The 16,871-nt window shown below is 46.6% G+C and overlaps 8 protein-coding genes across 8 annotated transcripts; 3 read left to right on the forward strand and 5 right to left on the reverse strand.

The window, feature by feature from the left end:
* Positions 1-631: 631 nt before the first annotated feature.
* On the forward strand, positions 632-2,416 carry I203_100352 (uncharacterized protein; the record flags this gene model as incomplete). Its single annotated transcript, XM_065516622.1, has 6 exons — positions 632-1,033; positions 1,094-1,103; positions 1,180-1,220; positions 1,293-1,305; positions 1,368-1,403; positions 1,494-2,416. The coding sequence occupies 6 exons, from the start codon at positions 632-634 to the stop codon at positions 2,414-2,416; spliced, it is 1,425 nt and encodes a 474-aa protein (XP_065373440.1).
* A 242-nt stretch (positions 2,417-2,658) lies between these two features.
* I203_100353 (uncharacterized protein) lies at positions 2,659-3,460 on the reverse strand (the record flags this gene model as incomplete). Its single annotated transcript, XM_019149046.1, has 3 exons — positions 2,659-2,845; positions 2,992-3,211; positions 3,334-3,460. The coding sequence occupies 3 exons, from the start codon at positions 3,458-3,460 to the stop codon at positions 2,659-2,661; spliced, it is 534 nt and encodes a 177-aa protein (XP_019001573.1).
* Positions 3,461-3,884: 424 nt separating this feature from the next.
* I203_100354 (uncharacterized protein) lies at positions 3,885-6,091 on the reverse strand (the record flags this gene model as incomplete). Its single annotated transcript, XM_065516623.1, has 11 exons — positions 3,885-4,174; positions 4,267-4,459; positions 4,534-4,659; positions 4,728-4,900; positions 4,972-5,051; positions 5,116-5,265; positions 5,405-5,523; positions 5,689-5,718; positions 5,793-5,844; positions 5,917-5,980; positions 6,043-6,091. The coding sequence occupies 11 exons, from the start codon at positions 6,089-6,091 to the stop codon at positions 3,885-3,887; spliced, it is 1,326 nt and encodes a 441-aa protein (XP_065373441.1).
* A 760-nt stretch (positions 6,092-6,851) lies between these two features.
* I203_100355 (uncharacterized protein) lies at positions 6,852-7,799 on the reverse strand (the record flags this gene model as incomplete). Its single annotated transcript, XM_065516624.1, has 6 exons — positions 6,852-6,862; positions 6,924-7,076; positions 7,141-7,175; positions 7,235-7,329; positions 7,386-7,494; positions 7,567-7,799. 6 exons carry the CDS (start codon positions 7,797-7,799, stop codon positions 6,852-6,854), a joined length of 636 nt encoding a protein of 211 aa, XP_065373442.1.
* Positions 7,800-8,132: 333 nt separating this feature from the next.
* On the forward strand, positions 8,133-8,420 carry I203_100356 (uncharacterized protein; the record flags this gene model as incomplete). The annotated part of the gene is made up of 1 exon (XM_019149043.2): positions 8,133-8,420. The coding sequence occupies one exon, from the start codon at positions 8,133-8,135 to the stop codon at positions 8,418-8,420; it is 288 nt and encodes a 95-aa protein (XP_019001570.2).
* A 1,089-nt stretch (positions 8,421-9,509) lies between these two features.
* I203_100357 (uncharacterized protein) lies at positions 9,510-10,409 on the forward strand (the record flags this gene model as incomplete). The annotated part of the gene is made up of 4 exons (XM_019149042.1): positions 9,510-9,775; positions 9,864-9,987; positions 10,086-10,161; positions 10,261-10,409. The coding sequence occupies 4 exons, from the start codon at positions 9,510-9,512 to the stop codon at positions 10,407-10,409; spliced, it is 615 nt and encodes a 204-aa protein (XP_019001569.1).
* A 201-nt stretch (positions 10,410-10,610) lies between these two features.
* I203_100358 (uncharacterized protein) lies at positions 10,611-12,706 on the reverse strand (the record flags this gene model as incomplete). Its single annotated transcript, XM_019149041.1, has 7 exons — positions 10,611-10,676; positions 10,741-11,200; positions 11,263-11,458; positions 11,526-11,964; positions 12,033-12,212; positions 12,279-12,377; positions 12,458-12,706. 7 exons carry the CDS (start codon positions 12,704-12,706, stop codon positions 10,611-10,613), a joined length of 1,689 nt encoding a protein of 562 aa, XP_019001568.1.
* A 327-nt stretch (positions 12,707-13,033) lies between these two features.
* I203_100359 (uncharacterized protein) lies at positions 13,034-16,699 on the reverse strand (the record flags this gene model as incomplete). The annotated part of the gene is made up of 9 exons (XM_019149040.1): positions 13,034-13,100; positions 13,164-13,201; positions 13,264-14,388; positions 14,446-15,564; positions 15,627-16,037; positions 16,103-16,162; positions 16,220-16,405; positions 16,465-16,505; positions 16,579-16,699. 9 exons carry the CDS (start codon positions 16,697-16,699, stop codon positions 13,034-13,036), a joined length of 3,168 nt encoding a protein of 1,055 aa, XP_019001567.1.
* Positions 16,700-16,871: the final 172 nt, after the last annotated feature.

Here is a 16,871-nt window from a genome sequence, read left to right on the forward strand (position 1 = left end):
GATGAACCAAAAGGGAATAAGCCGATCAATGATTTGAGAAAAGTCGGGTTCCCAGTGATTGGGGTGTTGGAGTGACAAAATTGTGTTTAGGAATGGTTCAGCTGATTCGAGGTGGTACGAGCACTTATGGATATGCTATGTATGTGACACTGTTCGGATGGTGTCAGATTATATGGATGTCATATGTTGAGGACAGTAATTTGGCTGGATAAGCCATAGCCAGGTAGATTGCCAAGTTTGTCCGAGGTGACACCGTGATGGCAGCGATGTTGCGGTTACTGCGAAGCATCTCCGACCTTGCATCTGCGGGTCAGTAGACTATATCGTGTAAGTACTTCTGTGTGCAGCTCAACCTCAATTCAGCTGAACAAAAGAGAAGATGCGAATGCAGGTTGCGATCGCGTTAATCGTACGGACCGGTTAAACAGGCCCATGTCCGGGTCTGAGCGTGTTGTAGTGTGAGTGCGATGACCGTCGGCTTTAGACGTGTTCTCTTGCATGTCTCGGTCTCTTGGTATCAATCCATCGACTGATCTACTACCCACTCATGCTTGTATACTGTATACTGCTGTCATATCCCGTGCAAATCAGATGTAGAGACCACTGAACTCACTGCTATATACACGATATCATGTCGAATCTACATACCGCTCCATCTGGATCATCCCGACTCATCAATATCGATCTCAACGGTGGTTGGGACCTAGATATGGATATGGATTTAGAAGATGAGCAAAACGTGGAAGACTCATTACCTTCTACACCACTCGAAGAGCGCTCAACTAGCACACAATCCAGAGCTTGTAAGTACGCTACAATGCCGGATGAAGGAGAACTCCTCGGGGGAACATCGAAGGATACTAGCGATCCAACACATCACACCCACTCCCAACAGGAAGATCACATACCGTTTCGAGGAGATACCGACGAACGAGATAACGATAAAACATGTAGGATATGCTTCTCAGGACCTGAAGAAGAAGATATGCTGGGGAGAATGATATCACCTTGTCTGTGTACTGGTAGTATGAGAGTGAGTGTTCCACTTATATCAAAGATAACGTCATATCACGCTGACATGCTGTTGACACAGTATGTACATGGTCAGTATTGCTTGTGTCAAATGCAGATAGCATAGGGCGAACGGATGAGCTGATTATATGGAATACAATTGGATAGTGAAATGCTTGAATGCTTGGAGAGGTACTGGAACGAATGCTGTGAGTGTTTTTCTCATATGCACCATTCACCCCTCAGATCATCATATTGATACATCATGCTCCAATTCGTAGAAAGCACATCTCGGTACGTACATCGAGCTCACTTCGTCGAGTTCATCCTCGCGATACTGATATGTCATTGTGTAGAATGTCCACAATGTCATTATCGATATCAACTGCGTAGTGAGTAATCTCATCCACACAACCGTCCGCCCGTCCGCCCCCAAAACTCCCATTCAGCTCTCACATACACTAACCCAATTTGTTGCTTAGGGACTCTCATCTCAGGTCTCGCGACCTCCCGACCCATCCTCCTACTATCTACAATCCTAACCTTCTCTCTCTTGACCTTACTCCTCGGCGAAATCCTGCATCTAATGCTCCATCACTCACCCACGATCTCACGTACACTCCTCTCTCGCTCTTCCCGTCCAACCGTTAAATCGATGTTCGATCTGCTCGACGATCCTTACACAGCTGTCGACGGTGGTCCAGTGATCGTCGTAGGAGGTGGAGGAGCATTGATATGGGATATTTTCATCGGAGCTATTCAAACTTTCGTCGATCTTTCAAATTCTTTCCTGACTCAGAAAGACAACCTATCAACCAAGATTCCCTCACCAATAGCTAATCTGATATTCGAGCTTGCCGTAAGGTACTTATTGGGCTTAGCGACGTTGGGATCAATGTCTTTCCTTTCTTTGTTATTGAGTTTATCTCTCTTTGGACCACTTCAACTTATGAATGGTTTAAGAGGATTCGGGTTCTTGGGTAATTTCGCTAGAAGAAGAACCGCCGCAGGGGGTGGTGGAGGAGGAGGAGGAGAAGGAAGATTGTCGGTCGGAACGATAATGATGATTGTCTTAGTTCTCGTTGGAGCAGTCAACACTTTAATCCAATTCTACAACGGTTTACAAATCTTGACTCAGAAATTGTTGATTTATGTGGAAACTCAGATATTGGAAGTGAACTCTGATGAGATCCATAAACGACGTAGGGAACAAAGGAAGAAAAGAGAAGAAGAGAAAATGGAGCAGCGATGGTGGATAAGATGGATCAAAGATGGCCAGTTTAAGAGAGTTGATGGGTATAAGGAACTGGCGGTGAGGTTCAGTCTGATGCTGGACAGGATCTGGGAGAGAGTCAAGAGATTGTTTAGGATGGAAGGCGAGGGTAATCATGATCATCAGGAATGAAGGATCGAGAATGGGAGTTTTGCAGTTGTAGCGATAGGTTTTTAGGTATTATGCCTTTGCTTCATTATCTTGGTAGATTAGGGACATTCAGTTTAGTTTACATGTATTCATTATCTTTTACAGTTATCTACATGGGCAAGCTAATCAAACTAGATATACGAGACGAGGCATGAGGGTAGCAATACACATGAAGAGGATAATCGTCGGGGAGATGACTAGTTGGAAGAGGTAAAGTCCCTCAACTACGAATAATCATATAACACCCCAATAGCCTTATCTTTCACCTTGACAAACAACGATGATACACCTACGTCCTCAAAGTAGACTTTGCCATTATCATCGTGCCAATCGCCATGTTTGTCCCAATGTCCGTGATGGCCCCTTGAACGGTCGTTCGAGATGTCCGAGACTCCACCGCCAATGAGAAGTCTATGAAATCGACAAGGGGGTCAGTTAAAGTCAACGCTTCGGTTTGGCATGGATAAGCTAAATATGGAGAAGGATTTCTCTGAAGTATAAGGCAGAAGTCGGACGATGATGAAGCTGCAATTCCTCAGCATGTCACAATCACTGACCCTACAAATATCCAGATCAACCAGGCCCAGAAGAACGCCATCCAAAACCTTTTTAACGCCCTCGATCTAGCTACTGCATAAGAAGGTGGAGGTGTCCATCCACTGGATGACTGATGAGATTCCACATCCTGGATGTATCTCTGCTGTTGAGCTGGAGGTGAGGGGAGTATCGTTTGGTGTGGGATGGAAGAACTGGGATGAGGATGGCCTGGTTCAGTATCTGCGATTGAGTGATGATGACCATTATGGTAGTTAGCTCATTGCTCAAAGTTAAGCATATATGTGGAAGTAACAGGTGTATCAAGGGTTGAAAATGATGGGTGCATGGTTGAGATCACTCACATGGAGGAGGAGCATCGCTTGGTCCCGCTCTTGCACCTGCACCCTCGACACCACCTTGGGGTCCCTGGCGGTCCGACTTGGGTGGACTGTTGGATACTATAGCGGCGTAGGAAGGTTTGTTAGACATGCTCGAGTGTTGATTGATAGACTGGGTGATCGCAAGGTAGAGAGATGTGATTGCAAGTGATAAATATCATCGACATTAAAGGATATCTCGCGTCGAAAACAAGGCTCTGTGTGATTTTGGGAGATGGGTGGCAAACAGGACGATTACGTCATGATATGCGCACACGACACAGTAAGTGGTTGTCCGGTCGATCGCATCATTACAATCCTTGGTTCATTCGAGGACCATGGCTGAGAGATAATTCGGGACCACTTAAATCGAACACATTCTATTCACGTATGCAATATGATTCGAGTAGCGCATGTGTGACAGTCACTCTGTCTTATCTTGAATAATGAAGAAATCGACATGACACGGCTGCCTATCAAAGTATCTATGAAATTATATGCATATGTACTCCCATCTATATTCTATCTGTCAGCATCTATTTCGCCAAAGCAGCAGCTTGTAACCCTTCAGGGCCCACTGATCCTTCTTCATCAGCTTTATCGGACCCAACAATCTCCTCGGTCACTACCTCTTCGTGCGTATGATCCAAAGCGCTGACAACGATCCACGTTGGGACGATGGCAATGAGGAGGATACCAAAGTTGATACCGATACTGACGAAATGGTTTACACCAGCTTCGGATTGCATGGCCCATGCGACTGTTTGACCTAATGCCTCGAGGCCTCGGAGGATACCAGTGTGATGAGAGAGGGATGTCAAGTCGGCTGATGACAAGTAGCACAAATGCCAATTAGCCTTTGTGTCATTTTGACTGTAGGTGTCGGTATCTGATAAGACAGTGGATGAAAATGCTTACTGGTATATTGACCAATTATCCAATAACAATATTGTTGGAATGCTTGACCGGTAAACGTCCAGAAGAATACCAAAGCATAAGCAGATCCAAATCCACCTTTGAACCAGTCAAATACGGGTGGGTTGTCGTAGAATCTCTTTTGGAGGATTATTGCCCAGACCCAAGTTCCAACTAGCATAGTTACGATCGTAGCCTAAAATTCATCATCAAGGTATTAGCTCAGCTGTTGCTGGTGGGGTAGGTTGTATAAGTAGATGTATGACTCACAAAAGCGACTTTGGCTCTAGTTCTAATGAAGATGGATTGTCTATCTAAGAAAGTACCGATGATGAAAGAAGAGAAGATACCGGCGAAAGGAGTGAAGAAAGATGAGAATGCTCGGGATCGCACTGTCTATCAAAGTTTCGTTAGTCTTGATGACTTTGGTAGTTGTCCCAAGAGAAAGGGTTGAAATTACTCACGAAATAACTTGTTAACCAAGTACTAACGAATGGGTTATAGAAGTAACTAATGAAGAATGCCGGTACCAATAAAACGATCCTTCGAGAGATCGCCAATCGTCCGACAGCTTGAAGTTCGGCCCACCAACTTGCGTGTTTGTGGACTACCACTCGTGTACCGTCTTTTCGCCAGACTACAAAGAGGAAATCGAGTCAGCTGGATTTTGTGAGGAGGCTATGGGGACAGGATTGAGGGAGAGCTGACCTTTATGAGCTGGGCTCAACAAAAGAGCGATGGGAAGGCCTAAGCACATCAAAACAATGAAAACGATATACGTAGCACTCCTGTTTCTCACAAAAATTAGTCGATATCGCTCACAAAACAACGAAGGAAGACATTTCGACTCACCCGACAGATCCGGCAGTTTCCCTATTAGCATTCAATCCCAAAGTGATAGCTCCTCCGATGATCGGTCCAGAGGCTTTAGCAGTCTGCCAACAAGCCAAGTAGAACCCTCTTTCCTTGGGACTTGGATATCCAATGATGATTGCGGCTTCGCTGTTGGGACAAATTGCATCAGCACAGGTCATGGTAAAAAGATATCACGTGATACTGCGGAACACTAGCTATACGAAGGTAAAACTCTGTAGCTCGATGGGTGTATGGGGTAAAGAAGAGAAGGCGGGAGACCACTCACGCTGCCCAGAAGAAACCTGCACTAATCCCACAACAGACACTTCCAAAGATCATAAACCAAGTAGTGGCTGTTTTGTTGTTGGTGTATAATCCTGCTCCGTAAAGGGGGTATCCAATTGCCTATCGATGCAGGGTATTAGCCTTACTTCTCTTCTGGTATCTCGTTTGACGTGGTTATCTTTCGGATATAAGGAACCGGAACAGCGGAACTCACTCTGTTAAAAAGGAGGATTATCAGTAAATGTCCGTCTGTCGATGAGAGCAGGTAGGAAAAAGCGGACTCACCCTAAAGCCAAACCCCATTTTAATCCGATTCTATTATTGATCGCTCCAGCGAGCACACAGAAGATTGCGAACAACGCATACAGAATTGCATTGGCCGCTGAAACAGCGTATGGTTCTGCTGCCCCTCCGGCTCCCAGTCCCCCCAAGGCATCCCACCTGTTGCCAGAAAACCCTAATTAGTCGAGAACGAAAAAGAAGTGAACTTGAGTGGGGCACGTATAGACTTACATGCCCGGGGCAGTGAAGGATACTCCGGCCGCTACAGCAATTTGGAATGGTACTGATCTGTAGACTATGTGGCCACATTGAAGTTAGCAGACCGTCCTTGAACTTTCAATAGGTCAGCTGACTCACAAGGCTTCTTCTGGTGTATACCATTTTGCTCTTCAGTGATGGAAGTCATCTTGCAGATGGTTAGTATGGGTTATCTTCGTATGCGCTTGCTACTCAATTGATCGTCAAGTATGATATAAATATGTAGATCACATCTCGAACAAGTTGTTTCTTGAACGACCTGTCAACTTTTTTTATTCTTTCGGGCACGCCATCGATGATCATTTATAACGAACGATTCTTTTTCCAACCTACTATATATATAGGGAGCCCAACATCGCTTGGCATCGCTTGGAGAATTACTGTAGGATTAATGCACATACGAGTGAGAATTAAGTGATGGAGCCAGAGTCAGTTTAGCGAACGGAAAGAATTTTTTTAGCTTGTTCCTCGTTTGCCAAGGTTAGACACCACGCGGTGCATGTCGATCTCGTGGCGTGGCGCGTCTCGATTGCACCATCACCAGTACCACGCTAAGATCCGAATTATCCGGTCTTTGACCACACCAATGGAAGATGCAAACTGTATTGGCGAACCTACTCAAGAACATCACATAAATATACATCACTACGTTGCAAATGACCCAGCCTAATTACGACTGATAACATCATCATCATCCTACTACCCCCATATAGCTGGACTACATAAGAGAGAGGCCATGCGGTCGCTCTTCCCTAATAACCAATATACCGCCATCCCAAATCGACTTGCTGTTGAGTTACACCACTCTTCATAGCTTGGCGCTGTCGTTCTGGTGTACCGCCCAAGAGTCTGTTCATCCTTTGGACGTCCATCTTGTAGAGCGTGATGGTACTCATGAAAGAGATGGTTCAGCCAAGCACTGATGGACCAAACTTCAAGTCAGCGTTCGGACCCCTCTGTCAATTAAAATAGGCACTCACCACAACCGAATGTAGCGTGATAATGAGGAGCATCGTAGTACAGATATGAAGTCCAGACGTTACTCAATCCGCCAATCGCATTCATCATGGCTACTCCAGCTGGTCGAGCCATGTGGACGTTGAGCGTTTTGTATAACATGATTTGCGGTCCGGCTGGGTATTGACAAGTCAGCTGTTGTATGTATTTTGCTGTCGATCAGACAGATCGTAGACTCGCAGCACACGCTCGGCATTAACACCATAGCGACATAACTACTCATAGAAGATTAGTCTCCATTGCAGGCGAACGACGTAATATCGTTACCACTCACCGGGCTGGAATCTTCAATGTGGCGGTGGCCAAGACATATGCGATGATCGCAACACCGAGACAGCTCATGATGATAAGATACATCATGTTTCGACGCTGCGAAAGGGGTCAGCAATGAAGCCTAGCTTTAACAAGACGAGTGTTCCACTCACATCACTAATGTACGAGATAGTGTAAAATACGATGGCAGCGAGCAAGTAGGGTGGAGCAGTCAGGAGCAAAGTTCCGGTCTTGTTGAAATCGAGTGTGTTGACGATGACACTATGAGAGGGGCCACAATCGTTGGTCAGCTCGGAGAGTTAACACAACGATGGAATGAAGCGCAGCACTTACGGGAAGGAGCTGAGGATCGAACCGATAGCTTGACCCATACCCATACACCACACCATGGTCCATACTTTCGGATAGAGCAAAACGAGCTTGAACCCGCCCAAAGTGGAAGTATCCTCGTTGGCCTCACCTGCACCAGCTTCCATCTCCAACCGCCAGCCGGCATACTCCCTTTCGATAGGTTTGAGCAGTCTCGCATTGTGAGGGAACTCAGGCATGAAGCACGCTCCGATCATTCCGCATCCGATTGTCACCACTCCTTCGCTGCGATCCATCTTATATAACAGCTTCATCCTGCCGCTGAGGAGAAAGGGGGAAATGTACCAACGAAGAACCATCTCCAACCGGAAATTGTGCATCAAGGGCGAGACAGGCAGCGGCGACGAAGCCTCCGAAGGCATTGCCGACCAGTCATGACACAAAACGGAGAGTCGCTTGCCCAGTCGCTTCTTCTTGCACCACGCACTCAGGAAGTAGATCATTCCTGGAAGGTCGACTCCATCCGTGAGTCCCATGCCTAGCTTTGATTGAAACGAGCTTGCTGATCTTGAAGCCTCGCAGTATGAAAAATGAAAACCCGAGTCAACACCATCTGTCCCGGTATCTTCCCTTCTAAGATGACAGGTGTCACAGTTGGTAAACACAGCTACAACATCAATCACCATGCTGAAAAGGCAGCTCTAGGATGTAAGGCCGGCAGACCTGGTCGACCGGAAGAGATGGTCGGACCTGTCTTGCTGCTCTCCAGTCCCGCTGGGGGTTATATGAACCATGCGCTGCTGACCGTAGATGGAGGAAGATTGATGGGTGCTAATATCAATGATGGAATCAGGATGCCAGAGAAATCTTACACGTGAGTGCAAAATCTTGTCATGCTCATGAAAAGAGATGAAAGCTGATGAAGGTGTGATAGTGATGAAATTCGAGGATAGATGTATGAACGAGATCTTCATGGACATGCAAAGGGATGACGACTCTCATGCTGCTGCATAATATTCTTCAATGAAGCCATATGACTTAGCACTATATACAAATCAAATAGCAGATACGTCTCCCTTGAGCAGTCTGTATTGCTTCCAATCAGATTTTACGTATTGATTACTTCAGCAAGGGAGACGGTCCGATTCCCTTTGGCCAAAGGTAACGCGTAACCTGCCATTACAGTACACTCTGAACTTGTGCTATAGACCCACAGGCGAAATCTGAAACTAGACGACCGGTCAATGACATCATTTCTTCACTTTCCGAGTGGATAATTGATTATGTCCTAGAGGTCGGACTATCGATACTACCTGAGTTCGCCTCTGGGCCTGCAGTACAAGTCCGGGATATACTGTCTTGATAAGTTATGTGAATTTTTTGTGGCTACAATACAGGTGTGAGTCGATCGTCTGCCGGAGGAAATGCTCACGGAGGAATAATAAAGGGAGATGATCATAGTCTTTGACAGGAAGACACGAGTTCATATCGAAGCAATCAACACTCAGACAATAATACTGCCGTGAGGTGAAATCACAAAACAACGTTAAGAAACGAGTGAGGACATGACCATGTAGCTAAAGACGCAACCGATGTGAGGATCGGTTTGGCACTGCCATATACAGATCATATATTTGCCTAGCGCTCGGCCAAACCGTTAATCTCCGTTCGTATAACGGCTAGTATGACCGCTTGTCATGAGTGATCATTGGCGCACAATCGCGGTAGATCAGAGTTCGATTCTCTGACGGAGAGATTTCTTTTTGTTTCTCCTCCCTGTAGGAGAATTGACTTGTCCCACTCTGAAAACGACGACCTGCCGTACGATATATAATGACGTTTGAGTCTTTGGTTCACCAACACCTAAAAATCACTCAATACCACTACTACATTCAGATCTGGATTCGACATTCGACTGCTCCATCGCGCTAGTCGTCCACTCCCCTCCCTGCTTCGCCCCCACTACGATGATCCACGCCGTACTGATATTCAATACTCACGGTAAACCGCGTTTATCCAAATTCTTCACCCCCTTACCTCCACTGGTCCAACAATCGTTGATCTCCCAGATATTCAGCCTGATATCTGACCGTCCTGCTGGAGTGTGCAATTTCCTGGATGCTCCGGACCTAGTGTTTCCCACACCTGGCAGTACCATCGTCGAGAAGGGAAAGAGGAAAGAAGGTGATGATACGAGGGTGATTTACAGACATTATGCGACGTTGTATTTCGTGTGAGTAGTCGAGGGGCCTTTCACTTATCATTCACATCGAGAGGGAGGAGGTAAAGGGTACAGACTGATACACCAAGGTGGATCATAGGTTCGTGGTGGATGGTGCGGAGTCTGAATTGGGTATATTAGATTTGATTCAGGTTTTCGTGGAATCGTTAGACAGGTCTTTTGAGAATGTCTGTGAATTGGATTTGATCTTCCATTTCGATGAGGTGAGTTAGACCTTGAGCAAAAACTTCTTACCTATGATTATTCCGCTTTATACATCGGTGTGAATGAATATTGACTGGATATTTTATCGCTCGGATAGGTGCATCACGTCCTATCAGAAATTATACAAGGTGGATTGGTGCTAGAAACGAATATCAACGAGATATCAGCATGTGGTGTGTAAACTTCCCAATTCTTCGTCAGCCCCCATCGGGTTATCTATACCCTTCTCTTCTCTGATCTGCGTCTAAAGCTGATTATGCACCCACGCACAGTCCAAGCAGCCTCTCGCAATCGAAAAGCTTCCGCAGCATCGTCCAACCCGCTCATACCGTCCGTCCTAGTTGTTCCAGGAGGAAGAGGTGGAAGTCGCGGTGGAAGTGCAGATGGGGCTCGAAGATGGTTAACCTCTATCGGTGTATAGCTTGTGCGATGAAGAGTGCTGTACTTGCAAAGTTGTCAAAGTTGTACGCTATACATATATCAATGTACAGAATAATATACAAACACGCAGAGAATGATGACCAGTAACTATACATTATATAACATGACGATTCTGGAAACAGAGATTTCCCTACCAGAACGTAACGTACACGATTGTAAATGCAGAAATCACCAATGACAACTAGACCTTCCAGTACCAAGCCGGTCCACAAGGTGATTGTTCACCCCTCGAGGCGTCTGACCAGATCTGCAAACCAATTGAATGATCAGTCTTTGATGGAAACAAAGTAATACCGTGTTGTCGTACTTACCCCAAAAAAGCCCCTCTTCGAACCTCTTCCTCCCACTTGTACACACTCTAGCCTCCATCTATCCTCGTTTCTATACCTTATGATCATGGTCCATCTGACCTGAGGTGGATCGTCCGCCGTCAGTGTCACCACACCTCTGATTGCATTTTGAGGTAAGGGGGGAGCTTCTCCACCTGCGTAGGGCACGGATGAGCCATGGAAATAGAGCGGAGGAAGAAGGCTTGATGTTGGTAAATCAGTTTCCATGGAAGGTAAAGGCTGAGGGAATCTGTCGGTAGTGAACTCGTGATATTCACACCTGTTTTCTCTAGGATTACTGCTGTAGGGGTCATTGCAGATTTTCAGGTCCAACTGCATTAAATCACCTAACGCTTCGTGATACAGCGAAAGGTCGATCTCGGAGCTGAGGCGATGAAGGAATGCTGATTGAGGGTAGTTCAGCGCTACCCAATCAACGTAACTGCAGTGTAGGATTAGCCAGAAGATCTGTTGCGGTTTTTACACTAAGATGGCTGGACTCACTCCATGAATGCATAGCATCCACACCATGTCCCTTCTATTCCTGCCCAATCCCAGACCTGCCCATCGGCAAGACTATCCGGTCTTTTCAGATCAGTGTATCCCCATCCTCTTACTGGTTCTACGCCGTACGATAGGGGTTGTACAGCAGGTAGCCACGCGGTAGGATCGCCCTTGATCAGCTCTTGGGCGTTGCACACTGTTACAACGTGTCAGAACTACACTTCTTGCCTGTCCTCTGATAATTTAGGGAAGGATCAACTCACTCATAACCGAGCTTATCGCATCGATCAGTTCCCAATTCACCTTCCCATCCGGCGTGAAAGGCCCATAATCATTTTCCTCTTCGAAATTCTTCGCATTGTAGACAGTCCGCCTCATGAAACCCCTCCATTCTCTGTCTTCCCTTGTGTCATCGTCGTACGCTGGCGGTATCAAGCAATGTAGTTGGGATATCACCGATTCGACGGTTTTCCTCTTGATTCGTTTGGGCGATGATCGGAGTTGATAGGAGGTGGTGGGCTCGGGTTCGGTGAAGTATTGCGATTCGTAAATGTGTTTGAATAACGAGGAGCGGAGCCAGGTGGATAGAAGAGTGGAATTGGGGGAATCATCCGCTGTACTTGGATCAGAGGATGGGGTTGTTGGGGATATGTCGAGGTACATGTTCAGTAGGGTTGGTATAATTAGGTCAATATGCTGTTTCTGCATTTAGACAATTAGCCTTGATCCCTTACATGATATGAGCGGCTGTATTGAAGCATCACACATACCACCTGATTCAGCTTGTCTTCTGCCCAATCACTGAATATCCTCCTGACCCGCTCCCTATGCTGCACGTTCTTCTTCCAATTTATACTTGACGATGATCTGGGTACAGGGAACGCTGCTGCTGTACGGGGATCATCGTAATGCTGCACAAGGACCTGGCGCCATAGTGCTTGATCTGGGTTCTGTGGTTACAACATAGATTCAGCATCTCGCTAGCAATTAGTCGATGAACAGGACATGATACTCACCTCATATATCATCGACCTCAGCTCCTTACATACTTTAGCGGCTGAAGCGATTGCATGTACTTCTTCTCCACCTGATGTTGAGAGGACTTTCTGTATGATCTAGAAGGAGCTCATGTATGTTAGCACAACCCCTCAAGGAGATTGAGACACCCTGGAAGGAAGGACAGAACGCAACACACCTCTGATGGCGCCCTGAGTAGCGGTGATTGCACCTGGGGAGTGATAGGAGATAAGAAGCTTGAAGAGCTAATGGACGATGCTTGGTCGTATGGTATCTCGTAGCTTGAATGCGAGGGATCTTGTTCCCTCGTTTTGGATGACGAAGCGATCATGGCGGGTGTCGCAGTGTAGGATGAGGTCGGGTGTGATTGATCGGTATTCGGATGAAGAGCTGAAATCGAATCGGCGAGCGCCTGTGCAGGGGACATGGCCCGTCTGTTGATCAGAGATGTATGGTGTGGAGTGGGATGGTAAGATATGATATGAGAGATGCGATGAAGAGATGTTAGTCTTATGTTGGACGTGTGCGGCTCGGGCACCACCGGAAGTCACTTTGACCGGACTCATCCACCTGCAACATCGGCCGATGACACTTACTTGTCACTGTAACTTGACATACCATCACATGCATGCATACACACACATACTCACCAGCGACACGATCAGAGATCTCCTTGCGAAATCTACCGATCATGAGCTTGCTCTGTGAGATACAACTTTATATACAAGAATTGTCCATTTCTGCCATCTCTCGCTTAAACAACCGTAGTAGCCTTTGAAAAAGCACTCTCATCGACTGTATCCGCTTTGGTCCATCTCCACCTTATTGAAGTCTACGATAATCAGCTTGAGCGTATAATATCAGAGGTGGGAGGAGATACTTACTCATAAGGAGCAGTGAGAGATTCAGGGGCGATCATTGGCTGATTTCATATCATCAAGTCGTAAGATCATCGAGTCCTCTTCAGATCGTAGAAAGACTCACCTTCTGGAGTAAGGAATCACCGAGGTTCAAGTTGGCTTTGGCATCAGCGTGGAAACCCTTTGGGCCGGCAGGAACAGAGTCGACAGGCATTGAGGAGGAAGAGGAAGTAGGGATAGCTTGAGAGGTCATAGCTTCATTGTCACTCATACCATTATCGTTGCTATTGCTGTTGCCATTGACATCACTGGACCCAGGTTGCGATTGCGATTGGACGGGACCATTCGAATCGGCCGCGTCGAAACTCCCAGAGTTGATATCGAGGTTTACAGGGTTAACAGCGTGAAATCCCCTCTTGGTCATAGTAGCCTGTTGGGAATCCATACCATTTGCATTGGTCGATTCGTCCTCAGGAGCAGGAGCGGATGAGGAAGCCGGATCGAAGTTTACTGAAGCTGAATTGACGATAGCTGGGTTGACAGGAGTGAAAATCAAGGTTACATTTGAAGCCGGGTTGGACTGGGGTAAAGCCGTGGAATCGGTTGAAATTTGTGGACCAGAGGTGATTAACGGTGGTGGTGAGTTGACTGTCCCTGAGGCAGGGGGAGTGGAAGTAGCTCGTCTAGCTAAAGTCGCTGATGCAGAGTCGGTAGGGTCGATTTCGGGATCGGCCTGGGCCTCCATAACTGACATATCGTCTACATCCTGAGCCTGAGCTTGAGCTGGGTCGGAAGTATCATCGACACTATCTGGAACAGCTTGAAGCAATTGCTGAGCATCGGCGGAAGGTTGCCAATCAGGGTGAATCACACCTGTATCGGGATTATACAGGAACTTCTGACTCTCGTGTGAAGACACAATGTCGTTGGTACAGGGTGTGACAGTCAATGGAGCTGGGTTTTCAGGCGAGGGATCGAATGTCGCACAGTAAGGTTCGACAGTCGCGGTGGAAGCTACGAAGATGGGTACTTTGAGATTGACTGAGATGGGGGAAGTGGAGTTTGAGCCGGTACCTGCTGCTGCGGAAGCCACGGTCGAGTTTCCTTGATTGAGCGGTACGAGATAGACCTGTGTACGGATGTTGCTCGACGCGTTCAGAACGAAGCTCGAGTTGGCATCTGTACCGTTAGATGTGGATAGAACAAGCGAAGCGATCCGAGTCGCGGTGGTAGAGTTGAAGACGGGGCTCTACAGGGTACCCCAATCAATAGGCAATGTTGGCAGGAGGAAGTGAAATTTGCTCACTGTAACGTCAATATAACCCGGTGCACCACCCATACCGTTATCCTGCATCATCTGTCTCTTATGGTTATTAACAATCGTCACATCATCACCATCACATCGGCCGTGTCTGCACTCTTTGTCTTCGTGATGGTGTCCTTTGTGGTTGTTGACAACGGTGACATCTTGATCGTTGTGTCTGTGATGACCATTATTGATGAAAGTGACATCGTCATGATCATCACGATGATGTCTTTTGTCAACTTGAGCAGAAGCCTCCTCTTGTTCAGATCTCTTTCCATACCTTCCATAATGATATCCATATCCATAAGGATAATCGTTATACCTCCCACCTCTCAAGGGAATCGCATCTGCTGGAATAACATCAACTCCACCTGATCCATCTCTGTATGGGTAATTATCGATCATTCTAACTCTGTTGAAACTTCCTCCATCAGAGAAAAAGATCGGTTTACCATAACTTAATCCGCTATCCCACGAATTCCTATAATAGAAATCGGCATCTCTATATCTCCTTTGATCGCCTACGACGATGATCCGATCGGAATGATGGTGTCCCCTTTTATGGTTGTTGACCACTGTCGTATCTCCGTGGTGCCTATGTGCCCCATTGTTGACCACGGTGGTATCCCCGTGTCGTCCGTTGTTGACTACAGTCGTATCGTGGTGTCTGTCGTTATTGACGATGGTAGTGTCTCCGCCATGTCCGTGATGTCTAGCGTTATCCACCACAAGCGTTTCACCGTGTCGTCCACCGTTGATCAAAGTGGCAGCCCCATGTCGACCATTATCAATGAAGGTGGTATCTCCATGTCGCCCATTATTGATCAAAGTGGTATCACCGTGTCTGCCATTATTCACAATAGTAGTATCAATACCACCATGTCTCCAGTGCCTATCCCTGTCGTCCGAGTGAGATCGCTTGAGGAACGCTCGACCGAGACCAGCGAGTTTAGATGAAATGCCAAGTTTGGGTGATCGCTTGTGATTGTTCACTACGGTCGTATCACCTCGATGATGACCTCCGTTGTTCACTACGGTGGTATCGCCGTGGTGATGTCGTCCATCATTGTTTACTATAGTAGTATCACCGTGTCGATGTCCTTTATTTACCACGTTTACCTATACGATGTACCAATCAGCTTAGCCGTGAGCCACGTTCAATCAATCGAGTTTCGACTCACATCATCACCATGTCTATGTCTTCCACCATCAACGACTACAACCCCATCATCATGTCTGTGTCTTCCACCATCAACCACCATCACATCATCATGATGGGACCTATCATGTATATGGGTATGTTCATGAACATCCACATCTCCATGTCTATACCCGTGTCTTCCAGTATCGATGAACTCGTAGCCACCTCGATGTCTTCCATATCCATCACCAATAACTTCCACTACTGAATGTCTGTGTCGTCCATGACCTGAGTGTCTGGCATGAAGGTGGGTATGATCATGTACGTTCCCGTGACGATGTCCTCGATGGCCCGAGTTCCGATAGTAGTCGTGATTATCCCCTGTGAGGATAAGGTGTTCGTCGTGTCGGGGTGATCGGACCGCCAGATCGAGTAAGTTACCATTGACCAGCTATTCCATCGTTGCAAGTCAGCTATCACCATCGCCGATTACTGACCAGGGTGATGTACACTCACATGTCCGTCGTGATTTCCATCAACATCGACAGCGCCATGACCGATATTCAAATCGATCAACTTATCACGACCCTATCAGCCACGTCTGTATATACAAAGGAGCGAGGGTAGACTCACATCGCCACCATTCCTCCATGGACCTCTTTTAGATGGTTTCCCTTTCCACATCATCCCTCCTGCTCCACTTCCACCGGTTTTAGTTTTAGCTTTGTCCTCTACGTTCTTGACCATATCCTTAACTGAACGTCTCAATCCTCCGTCCTCTTCTTCCCCCTTTCTTTGTTTTCTAGCTTCGAGTAGAGGCTAATTCATGGACCAAATATCAGCATATGACGCGTGGAGATGGTGAGAAGCACACTTACTTGAGCTCTACCCAGATTGACATTCAGATCGATCACCGCATCTTTAACACCGTCATCATCATTGTTATTGGTATTCCCCAAAATCGTTAGTCGAGATTGATTTGGTGGGACTACCGCCATTCCCACCAACAACCAAATCTACCAGATTGTGAGACTGGGATGACGAAGTGGGCAAGGCAGATGCCGCTGAGATGGCAGCTGCGGCAACTAAGACGGATGATTTGATTTGAACCATTTTGACCTTCTTTTTAGGTTATTTATAAATAAAAGGGATAAGGAGAAGGGTGTGACTGGACAACCTGGATTTTGTTGAAATATGAATCTACTGTTAAGGGATCGAAGCAAGCTCTGCTCGCTTTGTTCTATTCGGCCTGCCGAAAAAGAGTTTTAGACAAATATTATACTTT

This window comes from Kwoniella mangroviensis (assembly GCF_000507465.2).
Source record: "Kwoniella mangroviensis CBS 8507 chromosome 1 map unlocalized Ctg01, whole genome shotgun sequence".
Taxonomy (NCBI): Eukaryota; Fungi; Basidiomycota; class Tremellomycetes; order Tremellales; family Cryptococcaceae; genus Kwoniella; species Kwoniella mangrovensis.